The 22,999-nt window shown below is 36.8% G+C and overlaps 1 protein-coding gene across 4 annotated transcripts; it reads right to left on the bottom strand.

Annotated features, from left to right (window-relative positions):
- Positions 1-1,762: 1,762 nt before the first annotated feature.
- On the bottom strand, positions 1,763-22,652 carry ADAMDEC1 (ADAM like decysin 1). 4 transcript variants are annotated; one of them, XR_004031305.1, is made up of 15 exons: positions 22,348-22,652; positions 14,624-14,742; positions 13,668-13,744; positions 12,856-12,934; positions 11,218-11,294; positions 9,553-9,739; positions 9,264-9,326; positions 8,457-8,528; positions 7,975-8,141; positions 7,539-7,620; positions 6,708-6,838; positions 5,657-5,834; positions 3,664-3,749; positions 2,310-2,462; positions 1,763-2,235 (listed from the first exon to the last, which is right to left on the bottom strand). XR_004031305.1 is itself a non-coding variant. In XM_003272879.4 (15 exons), the coding sequence occupies exons 4-15, from the start codon at positions 13,712-13,714 to the stop codon at positions 2,456-2,458; spliced, it is 1,176 nt and encodes a 391-aa protein (XP_003272927.2). In that variant the 5' UTR covers positions 13,715-13,744; positions 14,624-14,742; positions 16,743-16,832; positions 22,348-22,652; the 3' UTR covers positions 1,763-2,455. The 4 variants fall into 4 exon arrangements, 3 of the variants coding, with proteins under 3 accessions (XP_003272927.2, XP_003272926.2, XP_003272928.2); XM_003272879.4 differs by adding an exon at positions 16,743-16,832 and having other exon boundaries at positions 1,763-2,462; XM_003272878.4 differs by having other exon boundaries at positions 1,763-2,462.
- Positions 22,653-22,999: the final 347 nt, after the last annotated feature.

Raw genomic sequence — 22,999 nt, 5'->3', positions numbered from 1 at the left:
CACTGTACTCCAGCCTGGGCGACAGAGCGAGACTCCGTCTCAAAAAAAAAAAAAAATAGACTTTGGGGGCTTGGGGGGAAATGTTGGGAGAAGGGTGAGGGACAAAGGACTATATATGGGTACAATGTACACTGCTCAGGTGATGGGTGCACCAGAATCTCAGAAATCATCACTAGATAACTTATCCGGGTAACCAAAAACTACCTGTACCCCAAAAATTATTCAAATAAAAATTTAAAAAGTAATTATTGCTGAGAAAAAAAAGCCATCTCTTGGGGAAAAAAAGGATATGTACATGTAAGTGCCTATGTTTATTCTAAATTTCAGTGATATAATGTGTAGCATGCAGTTTTCAAATAATAATTAAAAATAATTAAAAAAAATATAATTCCAAACAGGCTATTGATTTTAACAGAATGCTTTCATTTGTTTCTGTTGAACTATTATGCCTTAGCCAAACTGTGGTGGCAAACGATGAATGAGTATAGTTCCAACATTTTGGTTGATATTTTTGCTTACATCAGTGAGTAAAATTGAAAGAATAAAGACATATATTGGAATTTCACTCATTCATTAAAAGTGTGACTGACTATTGAGTTGGATGATAGTTTTCAAATAATGAAAAAACATCCTTTCAAAATTCTATGCTTTCACATTTTAATTGCTATAAACAAGACTTACTTTTAAGTTAAAACTCCATCACTTTCCTAAGTATAGACAATAAATAAAACAATCAAACCTCGATTTGTAGCATTGGGCTATTCTATGCTAAAGTTCTCCTATCATATACCGCTGCAACGTGATATCACTGGTCAGACAGTAGGGAAGAGGTGTCAGTAGCACACAGTTATATAGGATTTCCATCACATAACTATGTTAGAGTTAAATAACCATAGAGCTTAGACGAGTCAAATGTAGTAGAACAGGCAGTGATAGGTTTTGAGTATTTCCTTTGCTTTTGCTAGAATTTATTTAATTATGAATTTATACAGGTTGGGTTTCAGTAGTGGCTGTGTTTAGCAACCAGCTCACAATATTCCTTAAAGTTTAACAGTTGACGTCCACAAGCCTGTACTAGAAGTCTCCAGCATGCCACTGATTTTAATCCCTGCAGCTCAGTCAGTTTTGCTGTAAGAAGCCTCTACCTGAGCACAAGGTCAGGGGTTGGGGGTGGGGTGGAAAGGATGCCCTAAGAAGCCCTTTTTCCTTCGAAGAATTGGCTGGAAGTTCCTATCAAACCCGTGGGCAGTGGAGATCTTGGCAAGGCATATCCTGGGGCTGCAGCAGGGCTGACACACACACCTGGCACACAGCTTCACAGGAAACACTGGCAGTGCCAGCCTATCGATGACATCAAGGCCGTGAAGGGGGAGATGGCCAACACCAGCATGCAGGGCATCCCAGGAGGCCCTTGGTTTCAAAGCCCAATCTTTAAAAATATGTCTAAGTTTCTAGTCTCCCAGCATAGGCATCTGTGGAAATTTAGGTAACTTTCATTAATTGTTAAAAATTATTTAGAGAAAGAAACCTCAGGAAGAAGCCTAGTCTTCCTGTGTGACTGGCCTCACATCATGCCATTTTGGGCATGAAAAGATGATACGACCTCCTTTTCTCATATCCATATAGCATTGCTTGGCTATCTGTGACAATATTATCAAATTACCAGAGCGATGATTTTCCAATGATATGAGGCTTCAGCACCTAACACAAAGCTACAAAGAAGCTTGAAAATACTCAGTTTTGAAAATGACCACACAGAAAAGCCTCAAAAGTTGTGTTTTTATTGACATTATGGTTCATTAAATCATTAAGCCTTCTTTGCTGGCTCAATTAAAATGTAAGCAATGTAGACTCCTCAAAATAAACTTCATATATGATGATGAAGGAGATGTGTGTATAGGATATACATGATAGAATGAAAAATATTTACATTTAATCATTCTTGATATAGAAAAATACTGCACTTTCAAGAGCAAGGCAAAGTGAACACACAGGAATAACATAAAACCTGAATTCTATTCTTCTTTCTATTGCCAAAGCCTTCGCCCATCAAGTGGCATTATTTTTTTATAGGCCATACTAGTAAGATGAAAGAAGTGTTAAACATAGTACTTGTAATTTAACAATTCTGGAGTGTTCACTCTGAATAGTTCAGCAGTGCATTTTAAGTTGCTTTGATGGAAGACTACTTTCTTTTGTTCTCCAAAGGGCAGAACTAAGTCACAAATTCATGATCTTAAAAAAAAAAAAACAAACATGAAAGATTAGGCCTAAACAAACAGCCAACGTCTCTAAGTACATCTGTTTACCTGTTTCCTGGACTGATAACAATATAGAAAGTAGAATGACAAGTGAAAGACCATTATGGGTGAAAATTCACAAGATTCCTGGGACAGTTAGAGTTCTTGGTTCTTGTCCTGGCAAGGTAGCATCTCAGTGAAGTAGACTTTTGGATTCACTCTCTGATTGAAGGAAAAATAAAATTTGGAAGCCAGGGTTATTACAAGTTATAAAATATTATGTAATAATGATAATAAAAATGTATATAATTTAAATTATGTGAATAACAATTCATATAATTTAAGAGACTATACCATTAGCTATATTTTATGAGTGAAAAAAACTAATTTATCTGGACTTAAAGTCCCACAGCTAGTTTTTGACAGAAAAGACTAGAATTTTAGTTTCCTGAGTCCACCTCCAATTTTCTTCCATGGTATAAATTGCCTATCTTGAACAGTAAGGGGCATGTTCACCTAGGGTTCCAAGCCCCTAAATAGCTGGATGATTTTTTTTCTTTTGTGATGCTGTTTCTGGCCTGGGCGCAATTTCCAGAATTCCCTGCAGAGTGGATTCACTCCATGATTCATGTAGGCTGTATTAAACGGTGCTTGGTAAATAAACAAGCGTTGTTCCTTATCTTTGACCTTGCCCGTACATTCCCAATGAAATGTTAATTGATGGTGTTTGAGTCAATTATTTTCTTTATACTGTCTCTGCAGTTTCAATTCCAGAAAAGAATCAGGATGGGGAGTAAAGAAAATGTATCCTGAGTCTTTCCCCTATTTTTGATTTTTCTTGTTGCCATTTTTATATTTAGAGGTTATTTTTCACTGAAACAAGTACCATTTTCCAAGTAATTGGGTTCCCTAGCCCAACTCACATAGGATTGTATAAGACACAGAACTACTACCTGGATTATGACTCATTGAGACACTTTAAAGCGAGTAAAATTGTCAAATCTTATAGCATGTTCTTAAACGCTATTGATTTTCTGACAGCCTTGCAAATTAAAACTATCAGCATTTAACCAAGAATAAAATGAGCTCATCAACTGAGGCTGTTTTTAAATACACTTTTCTTTTCTCATTTTGGTTTGTATTAAACTCATCGTTCTCTAACAGGAATTTAAACAGTTTTTGGCCTAGATTCCAGCAGCCCTAATCTCACAGATTTCAAAGTAGCTACTTTCTCATGAGTGTTTGTCTACAATCCTTAGTCATGCTTAGAATCGTTGCTAGTTTTCCTCGCCAAAATTGAGTCGTTTGAAAAATATAAAATACATTGCGTTTTAGTGTATTATAGAACCCAGTGGCATATTTTTCTCAAATCTGAAATAAAGGTGAGAAAACGTTTTGGAACAAAGAAAACAAAAGGTCTTACATGGTATGGTTTGGAGCGTCTCCTCCACAATCAGTTCCAGGCTTCAGTTTACATGTCCGGGCTTCGCAGCAGAGACTGGTACATTCCTTCAAAGCACACACACAATGGAAAAAGATGGTTCAACATTGTCTTCCCATAGACTAGGTGATAGAATTCTGGCACAAGACGGCAATGAAAGTTTACTTTTTAGGCTAAATTACTCTGATAGGCAAATTCCAGTGAAAATGACCAAGGACATTGAAAAATAGAAAACAAAATATCAGCAATGAAGACTACTTCTCAAAAGGTGGGAAATAGAATTATTCAAGAATTTTGCAAAAATAAATTTTGTCTAGATGTATGATGTGTAAGTCCAAACTAAAAAAAACGAACATACAGCAGACAGAAAAATATGAAAATAATTTAGAAAGCCTTGCAAAAGTGCAGGAACTCCATGAAGAACTTTATATATGTTTCCTCAGAAACTTTAAAGGCAACTTGTCTTTTAAGACAATACTTAATATTGTAAAAATATCAGTGGCCTTCAAAGTTAAATATAAATTTAATGCATTCCCATCAAATCTCAATGGTATTTAAGTGCAAATTTGCAACAAAAACAGTAACGACAAAACAATGAAGAGACTTGACATTAAAATGCATTGTCAAGTTACAATCTTTAAAATAGTGTGATGCCTGGGAGAAATATCTAGACAGAAAACTTATTTTTAAAATCTAAAAAATAAAACCCTAATTATATACCTAGGAATAATAAGCTGGGATATCAGATCTATGAGAAATTGGATTACTCAATAAACAATCCTGTATGAAGTATATATACTACTTTCTGGATAAGAAAACAGTTATTTAGAAATTCAGTTGTTTCTAAGCCTGAGCTCTCTGGTTTTATTCAATTACATAAGAAAAATATCAACAAGATATGAAAATAATACAGGAGTTGACTGACATAATTCAAGAATTTTAGATGTTACATATTGTGTATACAATGGTCCTCTCTTGGCCTCTTCCTTCATCCTTTACCCCTTTCTTCTCTGTAAATACATACCATTTACTTGCTGAAACCAGAAGTACCTAGGGTTTTGAGTATCTTCAATTGTCTTCCACCCAAGAAACTATAGATGAATGTAAGCAAGTAAAAACGAGATAAACATGACTCTAATTTATTATAAAATGTCAAATCTTTTGTAAAATTCCATGCCTCTTTATAATTAACAGAACGTTTACAATATTCTTCACAAATGACTAAGTTAGGCTGTGTAGTCTTCTGATGTAATCTAACCGGCTAAAATTTCTGAATACATAAACTGAAGCATAGAGAGTTTAGACGCCATGCTCACTGTCACAGAGCCATCTTAAGTAATGGATACTCCTTGGACTGCATCCCGCTTCACCAATGGAGCAACAGAATATCTTTTAGAAGGCAATGGGATTGCTAGTAATCAGCATTCTTTAGAGTACACAAATGCCTTTAAGGAGTCTGATTTATAGAAATTAGCAGAATCACAGTGCTTATTCTGGATGTTCTATGTTAATAGCCTATTTTCTACGGATTTTTATGATTTTTTTTTCTTTTCCTCTTTCTTCTCTGTTTACAACCTGGTTTACACACTGGCTTGACGAGAAAAGACCAACTTTCCCTCTGAGTAGAACTTACTTCTAGATCTCTAATTGTTACTGTTCAACAGATGATCAACTGTGACATTATGTCATCTAGGAATTTCTGACTAATATACCTTTTGGAAAGATTGTAAGTGACATGTTAGAGTTAACAATTTACTTTTTTACATTTAACTTCATATAATTATGTCAAAATCATGTCCTGGTTTTTGAAATGTCTTTCAAAGGATTACTAAATTCAGTAGCAAAAACACAAGTGCAAATCTACTTTTGAACTATGATGCCAAGTTTGTCTTTAGAAAGAATTTCCAAAAGAATATTGGAAAACAAAAAGAAAACTGCATAATTCTTCTGCCCCAGCAACTCTAATAAATAATACCTTAGGAGAGCCACAATCACAGTCTTCTCCCACTTCTAGAAGGTGGTTCCCACACACTGGTGTTGTCATTATATTTGTAGGAATAGGTGCTTGCAGCAGGCACTTTGGTTTCTGAGATAAAAGGTACCTTTCAAAATGTGCACGGCAAGATGTACTGAAATCCTTTGGGAATTTTGAACTGTAATCAGAAGAAAACTCAAATAGTATGATATACAGTGTGGTGCCTTCTGCGTGAAACACAGAATAAAGATAAAGAAACGCGAGACTCTGACTTATCTAACTATATTACCGAGCTCAATGGAAATTCCAAATGTGGCAACCATTTAGGACTGCCCTGTATTAAATGTGGTGGGTGGCAGAGCATGCATACTATGGTATTTGGACTTTTTTTTTTCCTAGAGCCTAAGTCATAGAGCTGGAAGGATTTCAATTTCCGTGTGGCCATTTAGTGTTGTTCTAAAGGACAGCAGTGACAGCCATCACCATTTGTAGTTACCCACTCATTTTGCATTGAGAATTGAGGGGCAAGAGATAATGATAATGAACCAGTGAAGGGAAGTAGTTGCAGGCTTCTGGGCTGTATGAAAATATTTCTCTTCTTCTTTGTGAGCGTTTCAAGAACAAAGTATGTTTTATTTATTTTTCTATCCCAAAGTCTTTGCAAAGTGCCTGGCATTCACAGGTAATTCATAAATATGCAAAAATAGATTGATTGCTTGATTGATGATGGGAATATATGAAGATCCTGTCATCATCATAATGAGATTAATACTTTCAGAAACTATGGGTTCATTTTAAGTTGGAATTATTTTAAGTTAAAATTATAAGGTCATCATGCTTGCAAGCTCTATCTTGGCATATTTGGAAATCTTAAAGAATGAGCCCTGGTAGTTTTTAAAATTTGTGCATCAAGAGACTGGAGGTTGAGTTAATTCTTTCCCAAAGAATTAACAATCTTTGGGAAAAAACATGCCTATTCAACATCTGTAGACTGCTTCCAAATTCTTTAAGATTTGGAAAACATCTCTCTTCTAGGATGGCAAGGTCTCACCTCAGATACTGATTCATCACACAACTGCCAGAGGGACACTTGGTGTTGAATGGAACATCAGGCATACCAAGGACATGGCCCAGCTCATGTGACATCACTCCTACAAGAGCCACATTATTCTTTTTTTTAGCCTGGAAAAAAAAAGTAGACACATTTATTTATTCTTTTTTTATTCAATTGTTGCCAGTGTGCAGTACTTTAAAGATGGCTTAAGAGATGAAAACTAGTGAATCGTTAGCTCCTTTCCCTGTCACTGTGTATTGCAAAATGTTGAAAGAGCATTTGAAGTAGTTGGGTCCTATGAATACAATACATTTTATTCAATAAATATTTGTTGAACTAATGGATACTAAGTTACCAGTAAATCATGATTAAATTAATTACATTCTTCGTAGGAAGTACTCATAGGCACCATATCAGAGGTCTCCAAAACCTATTGCTATGATACCTATGACACTCGAGTGCTTGGCCACATAACACCTGCATGCACCTTTCTTCCTTGTCTGGCCTCTCTGGCCACAGATACTGGGGATGATTAGTATTAGCCCAGGCAACAGAGGTTACTGGATCCCATTTCTGTTCCAATATTCCTGCTCTGATTTTCTAACATGAACTAAAGAATGACATGGCACATTCTAGCAAGGCTGATGTAAGGAGATGTTCTGTTTCATAATCCAAGGGATCTTCAGTGCAATGACCTACCAGTAGTTTCATTTCTATCTTGATTCATTGATTCAGCAAATGTTCATTTTGCTCATTCTATATAAGGTGTTATGCTGGCCTTCATAGAGGATACAGAACCACAGGGAGCCTTACTATAAATTCACAAACCTCAATAACAGCAACCGAAGACGGGGAACACAAGGAATTTGAAGCTGCCAGTCCCACACGTCGATTGTTGAAGCTAATCCCACTGTATGAAAGTTACAGATACTATTGTCACAATCTGAGCCTTTGTAACCATTAGCTTTTGTTAGTTACGTTAACGAATTGCCTCACTGCCCTAGCCTTTTTATATTCACTAGGGCCCCCAAAATTTCTAGTATTCCTTAGGGTTATAATGACCACAGATGGTTATCTTACATCCAAGAGCTCATTCTGTCATCTGATTATTGATCCAATAATCTCACAGGTGAATTGCTAGTGGTAAAATGTCAAGCACTCTGACAATTGATCAGGGAAATATTACAGAGTGGAAATCCCTGCTAAGGAACCTTGGGGATAGCTATCCATTCTGCCTACATTCACCTGGCCAGCATGTGCTCACCTGAGAAGCTGAGCATGGTCGTGGATCTTTTTCCCCAGGTTGGAACTATGCCATCTCAGGAAGTTGTTAAACGTGGTGCTTCCGCTGGGCACCACCTTTATCTTATCCCCATCAGACCAGATTTCCATACCTACCAAGGCCACTTGAACATCTATGGTGTTATAAATCTGTGGAAAGAGCATTTATCTTCATAAAAGTGTTCAGGATTCCTTTCGTGTTTGAGAGCTTTTGTTGACCACAAGTGATAGATAAAGTGATGGACTACAAGTAATGAATTTCCATTTTGAAAGTACAAATTTTAAAAGTTGTCTTTGTTGCCATGCATGTGATTTCACCTTGATGTTGATGGTTGTTCTGCTAAAATTTCCCTGAACTGTTTAACTTAAGGCATTTGTGATCTTTTTAACTTCTCGTTGGTGAAATCATAGGGAAGTTCCAGGCTTCTATGCAGAAACATGAGGTTTACATGACTAATGTCTTACCACATTGAGTAGGTTCATCACATCAAACACAAAGCTTCTTATCAGAGTTAGATTCTCGTTATAGTTCTTATACTGTAAAATACAAAACACAAAGTATAGTGAAATAGCAGATTACACTGAGAAAGCTGATGGCATACAAGATTTCACATTTTAAGAAAAATTATGCATTTCACTACAATTAACATCTATTCATTCCATAATTAAATAATGTAAGACTGCATTGTGGCAAATTCTATTTCAAATGTTAAGAGTTTTTTGATAAAAGTTAGACATTCATGTAAAATTTTAATGTTCATTTTAAAGCTGAATACATCAAATTAACAATTTTAAGGTTTTTAAACTGAATCATGTGATTAAATTTTGATTACAAAACAATATTTGCTAGATAGAAATGTAGATTCTAGTATTTTCCTCTGTATCTATCAATATAGTTTCTAAGTTATATAGAGTTTTGTGTTGATTTTATATTGACATAATATTTATATTAAATATATTTAATTTTATATTAAGATATAAAGTATTGCAATATTTTAATAATGCTTTCCTTTTATTTTTCTTTTTTGGTTGATTTCCTGTAGCTATCTGGTATTAAGTATATTGCCAATATCTAAATATTTTGGTGGCAGATGGATATTAAAGGGGATGAGGAGATAATAACTATTGCTGGCAAGGCATGTAAACAGCCAAGACACCCAGGTGGACAAACGCCCCATGATTAGCTAAAATAGCTTATTGCTTGCTTTTGCTTGATAAGTAAACTTAAAGGGTGACTGAACTGGCCGAGAGGCCCATGTGTTTCATACTCACAAAGGCATTATCCAGCACCAAATAGAGATCAATGTATTTCTGTGCCCGAAGAAAGTCTTCTTTCTTTACAAAGAATAAAAGAACATGGTTAAACATTATCTTTATCCTAAAAGATTCCAAAGCTTAAAAGGAGACTTTTTTTCCTAAAATAGAATACAAATAGAAAAATAAGTAAATAAATTATAGGCTTGACACATACATATACTACTCATTTCTAAGAATAGTAGTCTATCGCCTATCTTTGCTGAGACAATTGAAGTAAAGGATGAGGTAAGGGAATTGTATTCACCTCTGAGCTTTTGAGTGATCTAGAGATTCGAATTGGGCCTTGTTTCCCGTCAGTGCTCCTCACACCACACGTGTGGTTAACTGGGTCTTGTTCCTCCTGGTTAGATGTAAAGACGGCATGTTGTTTCTCATCTGTGCTTTTCAGAGGTTTTATCAGGTATCTTTGATGATGATGTGTGAAGTATCCTCTGGGAGATATAGACACTTATATTTCAGGATTCCTGACACACAGAGTCATATTTGCTTCTAAGAATGGATTGATGTCTGCCCCTCCATCCCAATTTCACACATAGCCTTGTCATTCATAGACCTTTTAGCTAACTTTTGGTAATGTAAGTCAGAATCACTATTTGTCAATATAAAATGAAGCCTAACTTATTTACCAAGAGAATTCTGAACAAGAATTATAAAGATGAAGCAACCCCAAAGAATTTGGAATTTGCACCATGGTAAATATTTTTCCATAGTTTATTGATTCATTTAACAAATATTTCATGGCAGATCCTAGGACTATAATGGAAAACGGAGTAAGGGGATGTTTAGATAGCAAGAGCCCCAGAGGGGAACATGAATGATCAGCAGGCCAACTAGAGTAACACGTTGGGATTAGAAGTAGCTTAAAGAATCCCTCTTTGTATAATCACAATAGTATGATAATTAGTTTATAAATAGAAGGTGAATCCATATAATAAAATATTACAATCCAACTTAACTGTTCAAAATTATATCCCTGAAGGTATTTTATGATATGTGAAAAATTTGTCATGTGTGTTATCAGCCATATTGGAAGAATAATGTGGGTTTTTTTTTATTTCAACGCTGTGAAAGATACATTTGTCTATATGTGTATATAAGAGTGCAAACATGACAAAATGTTAATAACTCAGAGGTGATCACTTAGAGGTCAACTTTTGTGGTAGTTGTTATCTTCTTTTTCTTTTTTTTTGTTTTGAGACGGAGTCTCGCTCTGTCGCCCAGGCTAGAGTGCAGTGGAGCTATCTTGGCTCACTGCAAGCTCCGCCTCCCAGGTTCATGCCATTCTCCTGCCTCAGCCTCCCAAGTAGCTGGGACTACAGGCGCTGGCCACCACACCCGGCTATTTTTTAATGTATTTTTAGTAGAGACGGGGTTTCACCGTGTTAGCCAGGATGGTCTCAATCTTCTGACCTCTTGATCCACCCACCTCGGCCTCCCAAAGTGCTGGGATTACAGGCATAAGCCACCGTGCCTGGCCTATTATTTTCTTATTTGTGCTTTTTCTTACTTTCCAAACTTTCTCTCATTGGCAAGAATTATCTATGTAAACAGAAACACATATAATTCTAAAATTAAGTTCAACTGTGACAATTGCAGGGAAGAATGTTTTAGAAAACAGGAAGTAACTGTTTCAGAGAGTAGGGTGGATAAACACAGAAGTGGATCCAGATATCATCAAGGTCCAGAGTGTAGCATTCTTGTTTTACATTGCTAGGCCTGACTTCTCCTAGAGCAGCAGATTATGAAATGATTGTCAGGGTAATACTTTGTTCTTCACTTTAACCACATATATTCAGCATTTCAGCAATGAAAAATTTACCAAAATAGTAAGAAGACAATATCTAGTAGCACTTAATTCTGTATAACAAAAAGCTTCTTGATCTTGAGTAATTTTGGTGGTAGTTCTTACCTCAACCCGTCACAAGTACTAATGCTGGCAACAGAATTCTTTTCATTTAGGATGTTTCCTTTATAGTAACAGTGTTCCTGGAGTGGAAAAAAGAAATTATGCTTCAGAAATGTGCGTGTGTGTGTGCGTAATGTATAAACTATGAGAATACATGTATCACAGTTGTGAGGAAAGCTACCATCTTGAGTATGTAAAAATCCTTCAAGTAGTGACTGTGTGGCCAGACCAATCCTCAGAAACACAAACAGCAAGAACCTCAGAGGTTTTCAGAATTGCTTCACTGGAAACTCTCTATATTTGGTGGCTGAGCTGTTTTTCTGACATTAATTTACACTAAGGAGGAGTCCAGGGAAGTTAAACCTAGGTGGGCTCACAGTGAGAGCGGATGTTCTCTCTGAGAAGTAGCCAATCCTCTTGGGATGTACAGTACTCCCAGTGGGTCCTCAGGTTTGGGGGTCAGTGCTCAAGAATTTGGCTTCCCTGTGCTGAGTGCCAAAGGCACTGTGCATTACAAATAAGTAAAATAAGACATCTATTTTTCCAGACTGGGGAATCCCTGATATTTCACACTATCACTCCTGAGCTCCTCAGACTAACTGATTTGATCACTGTTTTAATTGGTCTATCAGTGAAATCCATTTATCAGCCTCAAAGACACAAAATTATTTGTCTACAATTAGAGATTCAGACATGATTGTTGGCTCACATCAGCAAAGTTAAGGGGCCACTTACTTGGAGTGATCTAAAAAAGGTAGTGAAAAAACTCCAGTGCAAAATAAATTGACCTGCCTCAGGGTCTGAAATTCCATCTGTGGTCTTTTCTCCCTTTTTGGAAGAGATATTGTCAACATAAACATTTTCTCATAGAAGACTTGAGAAGATTCTGCATTAATGTATCATCAGCTATTAACAATTGAGCATAAATTAATTTATCAGACACTGTCCGCTGAAGATAGTGTTAGCAAAAATTCAGATGTTCATGAAATAAGTTTTAATGAGCATGGGGAACAAAGAACCATTTTGTGGCAGAAGTCTTTTTTTATATAGAGAGAAATGCATATTTAGGGTACCTTGTAGGATGGCTCTGAGAAGCTGTCTTAGCTTGGGAACATGAACACCTCTTGACTGAGATTTATTGTATTCTCTTCCTGATATTCTATGCCATGATTCTTAATGTCTGACATTTGGCCCTGGCGTTATCTACAGGGTGATGATTTAATCAGATATAAAAAATTAATTAAATAATTGATATTTCATTGCTCACCTCAGGATAAACACATGTATCTTCAGAAAATAGTAAATATTGACATGAGGTTTTAAGTACTTATAGAGAATTTTTCTAGCTTATGGATAAAATGGTCTAGGGACAAGGGGACTTTTGGTTGCTTCCAAAAATGTGACACTTGGAAGCCTTCTGCTGCTCCTATGTTTTGAAAGCTGAATGTGATTTTCCAAACTGTTGTCTCATTCATCACAGATAAGCACCTTGCTTTCAAGTCCTTTGATTATTTTTTGAAGTTGTTCTTGGACCTATGAATTTTATAAAATTATTGAGCCCTTTGGAGATCTTCGTTAACATTAGCACAAACTAATAACATCTAAAACTCAAAAGAGACCCACAAGGTATTCAGACCCTACCATGTTCTCAGGTTTCATGGTAATTTCCTCTCCTCTGGGTGAGTACAATGTTTCAGTGTAGTCTGGCCCCAGGAGATGCCTGTAGAGAGCAGAGAGCTGCATGAACCATTCAGGATGGTAAGAAAGGCAGAACTTCCTGAACTTCAGCACTAAAAGAGTGATAGTGTCTACAATGATAAGTAGCTAAGGTTCTGACCTACTAATCCTCTTCCAACATTGGAGCTCTGCTACTGAAGCAAATCAGAGAGTTAGTTCTTCCTATTAAATCTGAGGGAGGAAGTCCCCTCATCTTCTTCCCATCTGCAGATCCCTATCTTCAAATTAGTCATTTTGAGATTTTTTGCACCAAGGACACAACCTCCACAGAACCTTTGAAGGGTGCTGGGTCACAAATATGCTTATAGGCCCATTGCATTCAGGGAGAAGTTTACTAACTGCTATAGAACTAGGAGGAACCCCATCCCCTGGAATCTATCTCTAGGCCATGCATTTTGAATCAGCCTTGGACACATATTCTCATAAAAGAATGGAAAGCTGCATCAAAGTCTTGAGTTTATCTGAGTTGAAAAAGAAATTCAGTAAGTTCCCAGAAGGTCAAGGAAGAAAGTCATTTATATATGCCATTCCTTTTGTTTTACACTTTGTATATAATTTCCTAGGAAATCAGCCTTTTTAGCACAAACTAATGTCATCTAAAGCTCAAAATGCCTCATGTCTTCTATGTCAAACCACACTAAATGGAGCCTCAAAAAGATCGCTCCCCAATTTCATAACCTAATCCAGTGATTAGACTTTTAGGAGGTACAACTTACTTGGTTTTTTGTAGGGACAGAATGATTTCTTCTCCATTTAAGATCATCTGATATCGAACTTCAGGTTCATACCTTTCCTAGAAACATTTAATTACATCAAACGATTTATATTTCTGAGCATAACTAAAATAATTGTAATGATATATATAGTAAGTACTAGAAGAACAATTACAAATGCATATAGGATAAAAGCAGTTCTCTTGTGTTTTTAAAATATGTAAGACAAAATAAATTATGCACTAACATGGACTTCCAAAAAGTACAATTATGTGATAATAACACTTACAGATTAAACTAGCTTTAATACGTGAGATAGGGACTTCTCATTTGCCCTAATATACAGTATACTGTCTCAGGATCAGCCAGGGAATCAAAACAAGGTGTATATTTTTCTTACTTTAAAACCAAACTAAATACATTAAATACTAAAAAACAAAAAAACAAAAACAAACAAATAAAAACCTCTCAACTCACTAAGAATTAGGTAGCAATTACAAAATGAGGGAAATACTTGCAACAATGTAATAGTCAAAGAATTGGTATCTTTAATCAATATTAAAATATTGTGTTAACTACTGATAAAAAATTTCATTTTTCACTATTGACAAAATGGCTGAGGAAAAAGACAATTCACTGGAGAAAAGGGGTAGTGAGGCTGGCCAGGAACAACATCTCTGTTAAAGATGGCTGACCTTCCCAGGCTTCTCTCCTCACTCTCAAACTTAAGAGAAATGTCCAGGCAGCTTTATCCTTTCTTGTCAAGTGAGGCTGTTGACTCTCTGCTGCTTAACCATAGCGGCATTCTGAGAAATTGTGAGCTGTCTCCTGAACAAAGGGGAGTTGTATACGTGGGCTTCAATATGAAACTATTAGATGGTAACTGTAACATCACTTCTGTTAGTGAAAAGGCTTTTTAGATGATTGTAACATCTAGCACAGTCATTCATCTTGCTTACCTCTTTGCCATGCTTTTCTGTCTGGTTGTTCTCGATCTCTCTTTTGTGTAAAATGTGAAGTTTTTTAGGACAAACTATTTCATGGAGCGTTAATTCAGGTGTTTGCTTTATGGCTATTGCTAGAGAAAGAGAAATAATATTCACATAAAAGATTTAAACGTTTTGCTTTTAGTCATGTTGTGTTTTGTTTTAATTTCTTGGGTTGCTGAAAGAGCAGTGCAGACTACATTCCTATGTAGAGAGCAAACATTATGAATAACAAGTTAATTCTCGTTCTTCAGCTTTGACAAGGATTTTTTTTTTTTTTTTGCTCTCCCTCCCCCTATTCTGAAAAGACATGAAGATTACAAAACATTTCTTCAGATGATCTCTCAGTGTATGCAAACTCTGGACCATCATGCCCAGAAAGGACAGGTTATGGATTAAGAACAGGGGTTGTGTGAGCCTAGAATTCTGCCTGTAATAATCCATTTCCTTCTTGCTTTCGAGTCTTCTTAAAAATTGTGAATTTTTCTCTCAATGCCCTCCAAGACTTTTTCTTTTTTTCTTTTTTATAGCCTTTTCCCTCTGAAGCACAACCCCTGATTATACACTCTAAAAATTAAGTTTTTCATTTGTATATAACATTTTACTTTTAGGAAAGACTCTACTAGTAGTAATTTTATTCCTCAGTGTGACAATAAGCCATGATGCTTTTTCTGTCAGCAAAATTTTCCCCTAAGACTTTAGATTTCAAAGAAATAAATTTTTGTTGGCCTCTCTTTGAAAGTTTTAAAGCCTCAGAGAGGAAGTAGGAAGATTTTTATGGACACAATGCTCTTCTTGATGTACTTGAAATTACATTACATAGACAGATTTTCATTGTTTACCAATAGTAGAAAAGAAATTATCTCGGAGCCAAAAGATGTGGTCTTATGCCCTAGCTAAATAACCTCATAGAAGTCACTTCAGCTTTGTACCAGTTTATTATCTAAGGTATAGGTTAGTGTAAAACTTGAATAAGATAGAATATATAAAATTATTTAGTACCCTATTAGGAAGATGATAGCATACTTTTTCTATTTTTTCTTTTAATTATTCAATCATTCATACAAGATCAGTCTTATTTCTGAATGCTCGCATTTTCATACATAAGTATCGGTGCTTAGAGACAGTTTTCCACTCAGTATGACAGAGTGATCTTAGGGAAAACAGGAGATTTTTGCCTGGCTGATACGGAAAATGAAAGGAAATCACAAAGGAAGAATTCCCTCCTAGTCAGCTCCCAAAGTTCTGCTGTAATGCTGTCCTGAGAAGGATTCATCACATACTAAAACAGGAAATCTAGAAATGTATGAGTAAATGATCTTTTATTAAAAGAGAATATGAGTCCATTAGTGGAAAAAGCCATGCGCTTGGAATGAGAATGAATTTTAATAATGTCTAGTACCAACACTAGCACTAATCATGCAATTTTGGAAGAGCCCTCAAAATATCTGTTTTCCTACCTCACTTCCTGTTCTATCTACCTTGTTTGGCTTTGGGGAAACTTTATAAGAGTAGATTACAATGTGATTTAGCCAAAAACCTTTGCAAGATATATAAAGTAAAAGACAAATTAAAAAAAAAAAATAAAACCAATCCAATAGTGTTGTTTTTGTTATTGTTGTTGTTTTGTTTTGAGACAGAGTCTCGCTCTGTCACCCAGGCTGGAGTACAGTGGCTGGATCTTGACTCACTGTAACCTCTGCCTCCCAGGTTCAAGCGATTCTCCTGCCTCAGCCTCCTGAGTAGCTGGGATTACAGCTGCGTACCACCACACCTGGCTAATTTTTGTATTTTTAGTAGAGACAGGATTTCACCATGTTGGTCAGGCTGGTGTCAAACTCTTGACCTTGTGATCCACTGCATCAGCCTCCTAAAGTGTCTTTTTAATGACTATCAAAACGATAGTCAAACAAGGTTGAGTGAAATTTCAACCTCTTAATACTCAAAAACATATTTTAAAAATGGAGACATTGGGTCAATATTACACTCTTATTTTAACGATGATGTCTCAAATCACTACATTTGATTTTTTACATAGGAGAAAAAATAATATAAAAGTATTACATTCTTTTCTAGACAGTAAGCAACTTACCTTCTCTGATATTTCTTTTATGTGAAAACTCAAATATTCATTTGACAAATATTTATTGAATGCTGACTTTAGGCCAGGCACAGTTTGAGGCTGTCAGGTTAAATAAAATAATAGAATAGACATCGATCCATGCCCTTATAAAATTCACATTCTTTTGGGAAATGGTATTATATTACATATACATATGCAGCATACATTATGAAAAATTATTTACAGGTTGGAAGATGGTAAGTGCTATGGTGATGAAATACATCAGAGTAAAGGAGACTGTGAATGCTGGATTAGAGGTGAGTGTTACAATTTTCAATAAGGAAGTAATGATAGTCACATCAAGATGATCACTTTTAAGCCAAGACTTCAGGAAGATGCGGGACTGAACCATGTTGTTCTTTGGGAACAAAGAGTTCTGGATAGAGGAAACAGCTAGTAATAAGGTTTTAATGTGAGATCCTGGATAGAGAGTGCATTTAAGAAACCACAGGGACCTAGCTGGAATGGAATGAGCAGAGTGAATAATAGAAGATGCAAGTAGGTTGGTTATGGAAATGAATAGATTGTGCAAGATAGAAAATTTGGCTTTTACTCTATGTGAAGTGGGGGCCACTGGAGAGTTCGGAGTAGAAAAGTAACATAATCTGACTTTTGTTTAATAAGATTGCCCTGTCTGATCTGTCAAGAATATCCTGCAGAGAGGCAAGTGTAGAATCAGAGAGATCATTTAAGAGGATATTGCAGTAATGTAAGAGAGAGGTGGTGGTGACTTAGATGAAAGTGGTATCAGTGGAAGCAGTGAGATGTGGTCAAATATTGTATATATTTTGAAGGTGAAATCAATAGAATTGGTGAAGGATTGGATATAGAATATGAGAGAAAGAGAGTAATCAAGGATGACTCGATATTTTTGTCTTGAGCAAACAGAATTGCCATTGACAGACTCCGGCAAAAATGAAGGAAGAACAGATATGTGGGAAAGGTTCTGGGTATGTTGTTTTGAGACGTCTACTAGGCATCTGTAGAGGCCAAAGCAACTCCATCTTGGATGCTAATCTGGCAAGTTGGCTTCTGATTAATCCCTGTTCTGGGTGCCCTCTAAGATTTCCAGTGTATCCATTGTTCCTTGTGTAAGAGCAGGCATTTATCATAAATCTTGCCCTTAGGTCAAACAACTGTGATGCTATCATACCTCAATTGTCCCATACATCCTTTCTGAACCACCCCTCCCCTACAGTATAAAGGCCCTGGATCTGGAGAGTAATGGAATAGGGATCCACCATCTGTCTTGTCTCATCACCACTCAGGACACAGACATGGCTTCTCTTTGTAAGTCCTTATTAAAACTTGTTTTCTAAGAAACTGGATCTTTTAGCCTCTTTCTTTAGCTTCTCAGCTTCCTTGGGCTTTGGGGCAGGTTTGCATAGACCTGCCCACCACGAAACAGCATCTAAGTGGATTTGTTGGAAATAAAGTGTACATTTTAGTGTGGAAGCAAAAAGTTGGGAGTTGTCCTCTTGCGGATGGTACTTAAAGCTAAAGATTAAGTAAATCACCAAATGACTGAATGCTGCTACAAAAGAAAAGAGTATCAAGCACTGAGCCTAGGCTTTTCCAACATTAGGAAATTGAGGAGAAGAGGAGGAACCAGTAAAGGAGGCCAGTGTGAGGTAGGAGTTCACCAAATTAAATGGTGTGTTTCGTGCCATGGAAAAGGAAAGAGAGAGGAAGGCAGAGAAAGAAAGAGAGGAAAAACATGAGAATGTGATGCCCCCAAAATGACCACTGGATTTAACATCCTTGAAGCCGTAAGAGCAGTCTTGGTGGAGTGTTGGAGATGAAAACTCTGTAGAAGTAGGATAGAAGAGAATGGGATGAGACTAACTAGAGAAAAAGTGTATAGACCGTGCCTTTGAAGATTTTTTATGCCAAAGGGAATGTTGCGGATTGGTCAGAGTGGTGGGAAAAACTACAGGGAAAGGATGCAAACCTTCTTAAAGTTCAGAAGATTCTGCAGAGCCCCGGGGAAGAATAACTGAAGGCAGCTATTCTATAACCCTGAGGCAGAGGGCAAGGAGTAGGTACAAAGGAGAGTAGGGGAATTTATCTTAAACAGGCTCATCTACTTACGTTGACCTGGAACTGACCTTTGATCATCCACACACCTGACCTTCTCTGAAAGGGGAACAATAAATGTTAATTACCTACAGTTTGTTTTTGCTCCAGGTTTTCAGCATTGTGCTTGCACTGAATAAAAGCAAGCAGCTCCAGCTTCTGGGGGCTGTTCTTCGGCGACCAGAGCCAGACAGTCACCTAGCTGCTCTTACAGTGCGTACCTGTGTCTGAGTAGTCATTTCATCCATCTGCCAGCATCTGCAGGACAGACCCGGCAGGTGGGGCCCCGTGTGAGGAATGCTGCAACGGATTGTGACGACACCGTCGAGAATGAAAGTGAAGTGACTGCGCAGTAAGTAATTGGTGTCTGCTGGGGATTTCCAAGTTTGAGGGGATTTTCAAGCTAGGGTTTCATCATGGGACAACAGTTATCAGCTCAACAGCAACAGTATTTATAAAAGTATTGAAACAGCTGCTTAAAGCTAGCAGAGCCTGTGTCTCAGATGGCGCAATTAAGGGACCTAATGCAAACTGTTGTTTTCTATAACCCATGGTTCCCAGAAGGCGGCTTGCCAAACCTAGAGCTCAGGGAACAAGTGGGGAGAAATCTTAACATCATGCACAAGGGCAGTAGGTCCCACTAACATCTTTAACGTTATGGGCCTTAGTCAGGGCTGCTTTGTCCCCAGTCCACAAAGAAGAGCCTAAAAAGGGAAGGGAGGAAGAACCATCATCTGCCTTACCGCCTCCTCCTCCTCCCTCAGCCTCGCCGTTACCGGGTAAAGGTGCCACAGAGGAGACAAATATTTTCCCTGAGCCCTCTCCCCCAATATATTGGAAAAAATACAAGGGATACACTACCGTTATGGGACCCTGTCTCAGGCAAGTGGAATTAGAAGGGAGCTCTTGACCTGCCCGGTGATGCAAGATCAACAAGGCAATCAGGTACATGAACTCATTGCTTTCGACATTTCTAAAGAAATAAGAAAAAGCATTAGAGAAAACAGAGCCACTAGCCCATTTATGAAAGGATTAATTGAGGCCATAGCAACTTCCATATGACCCCATGGGACTGGTCAGTGCTAGCTAAAACAACTTTAGAGACCAGTCAATACCCCTTCTGGTGGACAGAATATGATGAGCTGTGGGAACAACAAGCCAACCAGAATCAATTGGTCTGGCAAAACATAACAGCTGCTCTCTGGCCACTAGGGCCAGGCAGCTCTCGCTAGCTGCTCTTACACTGCATACCTGTGTCTGAGTATTCACTTCATCGGTCAGCCAGGGTCTGCGGGACAGACCCGGCAGGAGAGAGAAAATTTAGGACGTTAATTGGCAGAAGAGAAAGAAAAAGAATATTCATTTTAAGTTGGGAGAATTTTTATATGCTGATGGGAATGATTCCATAGAGAATATGGAATAGTTACAGTAGGAAGGAGGGAAAATGTTAGGTCAGTGTCCTTGTATGAGAAGGGATAGGATCTAGAAGACAAATGGAGGTGTTAAGCCAGCACAGATAGGTCAGAGAGAGAAGACGGTAAGGCTGATCTTGTAGGGACAAGGAGCAGTAGATTGGTGAATATGGTGGAACACCAAGTAAAACCTTCTTGCAATCCCTCCCGTTTCCCCCAGAAACTTCTGGCATGGTTTTATACACATAGAGCAAAACAAATGTAATGCTGAAGTTCATTTTGCTTAGCAGTTCAATGAGCACAAGTTTGTTTGAAAATTATTGTTTCATGCACTATTAACAATGATGGTAAGATTTTATGGAAGTTCCAGAAAGTTGTGAGCTTGAAAGAAGAATAATTTACCAGATAAGACTGTGTATGGGTAAACATAAGAACATTACCAGGTATAAAATTATCTAGTTAACTGCAACCTAATGAATGTCTTCTAAAACAATAGCTTTTATTGTTAACTATTGGGTTATCTAAAGTGATAGGGAGGAATCTTTAAAAATTTAGGGCTACTTGGGCACTGTGGGCATCGTTGACTATCATCAAATTCCGAAGTATTTCAGTGACTTTTTCAGCAGAATATTGAGAGAACAATAGTAATAGAAGTAAGTTTCACTTTTCTAGAAATGTATCAATGAGTATTTTGAGACCTCTGAGGAATGGGGGAAAAAAGATGTGTATTTTTTTTTATTTCAATCAAATTCTATTTCATTATATGTTGCGTGACTTCTCTTTAGGTACAATTAATTCTCATCAGACAGCACAGGCACAGTTGTTCAGTTGGTCAACTAATGTTTTCTTTTGTTTAATAATGCAATTATAATGTATTATATCTGATTTTGGTTTAATAATGCAATTATATATGATTTAGCCCACATTCTATTTTAAACTCTTCCCTGTCATTCATCCTAGCAGAGCTATGATTAGGAAGTTGTCTTAAATACATGGATTTGATTTTTGGCCAGGAAGTTAGTTCCGTGTTGTCATTGGGATGGTGTGTTTTAGAAAAGAAAATAATAGATCTAGTAGGGTTATTAAATAAGAAATACAATTCCAGAGACATCCTTACTAAATCATTATGCAAATCACAAAGTGTTGACTATAAGCCTGTCTTTATGTTTATGTGGATTGAATAATTGCATTTGAAAAGACTTCAGTAAGCTGTGTGTATATATTGCATAATTGTTAGTATAATAATTACTCCATTTTGTCCTTCTTTTGGGGATAGTATTGGTGATGGACAATGAGGAAATGTGAAAGAACATGAAGGCTAGAGCCAGCTGTATGTGTGCAGCTTTTGCACAGCAACCTTTAGGCAAGTGATAATTTTGTGGGGAGCTTGGATAACTCCTCAGCTATGTACTTTACCTGTTTCAATATAGGGTTTAGCACAAATGTGTTTATACATGGAAATATGTAGGTTTACAGCTTGGCTTTTAACATGCTGATTATGTGATCACTAGTAAAATAACCAGTGACTTGAAAATTATTTGTAGGGTGTGCATAGTGTGTCATCAAAATGGTTCATCTATCAATAATATCAATAATCAATCTCAAAGACAAAAAGGGTTCGTTTTCCAGAACTAGTCATTTTGACCCTGTCAGTCTGCTTTTAAGAATTTTTCTCAAGGAAATATCCCAAAGTGCATATTTTTTAAACAGCCCTGATTCATGAAGATGTTAATAAAACTTTATTTACTAAAGAAAACACATAATGGAACAATAGCTTTTTGTTCCTCTATTTTGGAAAATATTGTGCAAACACAAAATTTGTTAAAATATATAACAACTGGAGAAAATAGGACAAATTTTAGAATCCATGTTTCGTATAGTGGTTTAAAATATCTTCACTCAAAAAGATACACATACATATGTATACATAGTTTGCTTTTGCAGAGAGAGAGGTAGAAAATATACCAAAATGCAAATGGTAGTGATCTTTCGACCATAAAACCATAAGCCATTTTTTTCAAAAGGCACTTTAAACATTCATCAGATAATTTGACTTTTATGTAAAATGCTGGTGGGATGGTACTTACCTTCAGTTTGAACAATGAGCCAAAGTACAGGCAGCAGGACCCAAGACATGGTGGCTACTGCAGGTAGCTGGGAGATCCCACGCAGCATGAAGTTGTGGTCTCCCCAGTGTCCAGTTTTATCTTCTCCAATTTCTCTTTAGAAGTTGAACAAGAAAAAACCCCCACTTTTCGTGTGAGATTGGGGAATGTTTCTTAAGAGTGTTGGGAAATTGTCGAAAAATTGCAGTGTCAACATCATGAGAATATTCCTCATCTTTGAGAGATATTTATGGCTGTGGTTATAGCTTGTTAAGGACTTAACATCTGGACACTGTTTGCCTCTGGTGTTCCTATAGCAGTGGGAATGTGTGAACTGAGACTGAGGTGCTAGCATGCTTATCTACATACTCACCAAACTGGACCATCACGACTGCTGTTCAGTATCCTTACAGAAATAAATCCACATATTTAGAACATACATCAGTGTTCTGTACATATTTTGAGAAACTGTCACAGTGAGCACAGAATCTAAAAAGCACTAGCAAAGTCCTACAAACCAAGATATTGCAAATCTCTCTAACGTTCAGTCTCCTAATGAGTTAACAGGGGATGCTGATAATATTAACTACCTCAAGATTCTTACAGAATTCATATGCATTTGCAAACACACATA

The sequence above is a fragment of the Nomascus leucogenys genome, chromosome 8 (genome assembly GCF_006542625.1).
Source record: "Nomascus leucogenys isolate Asia chromosome 8, Asia_NLE_v1, whole genome shotgun sequence".
NCBI lineage: Eukaryota > Metazoa > Chordata > Mammalia > Primates > Hylobatidae > Nomascus > Nomascus leucogenys.
Note: the sequence above shows the minus strand (reverse complement) of the source record. Positions and strands in the feature narration are given on the sequence as shown.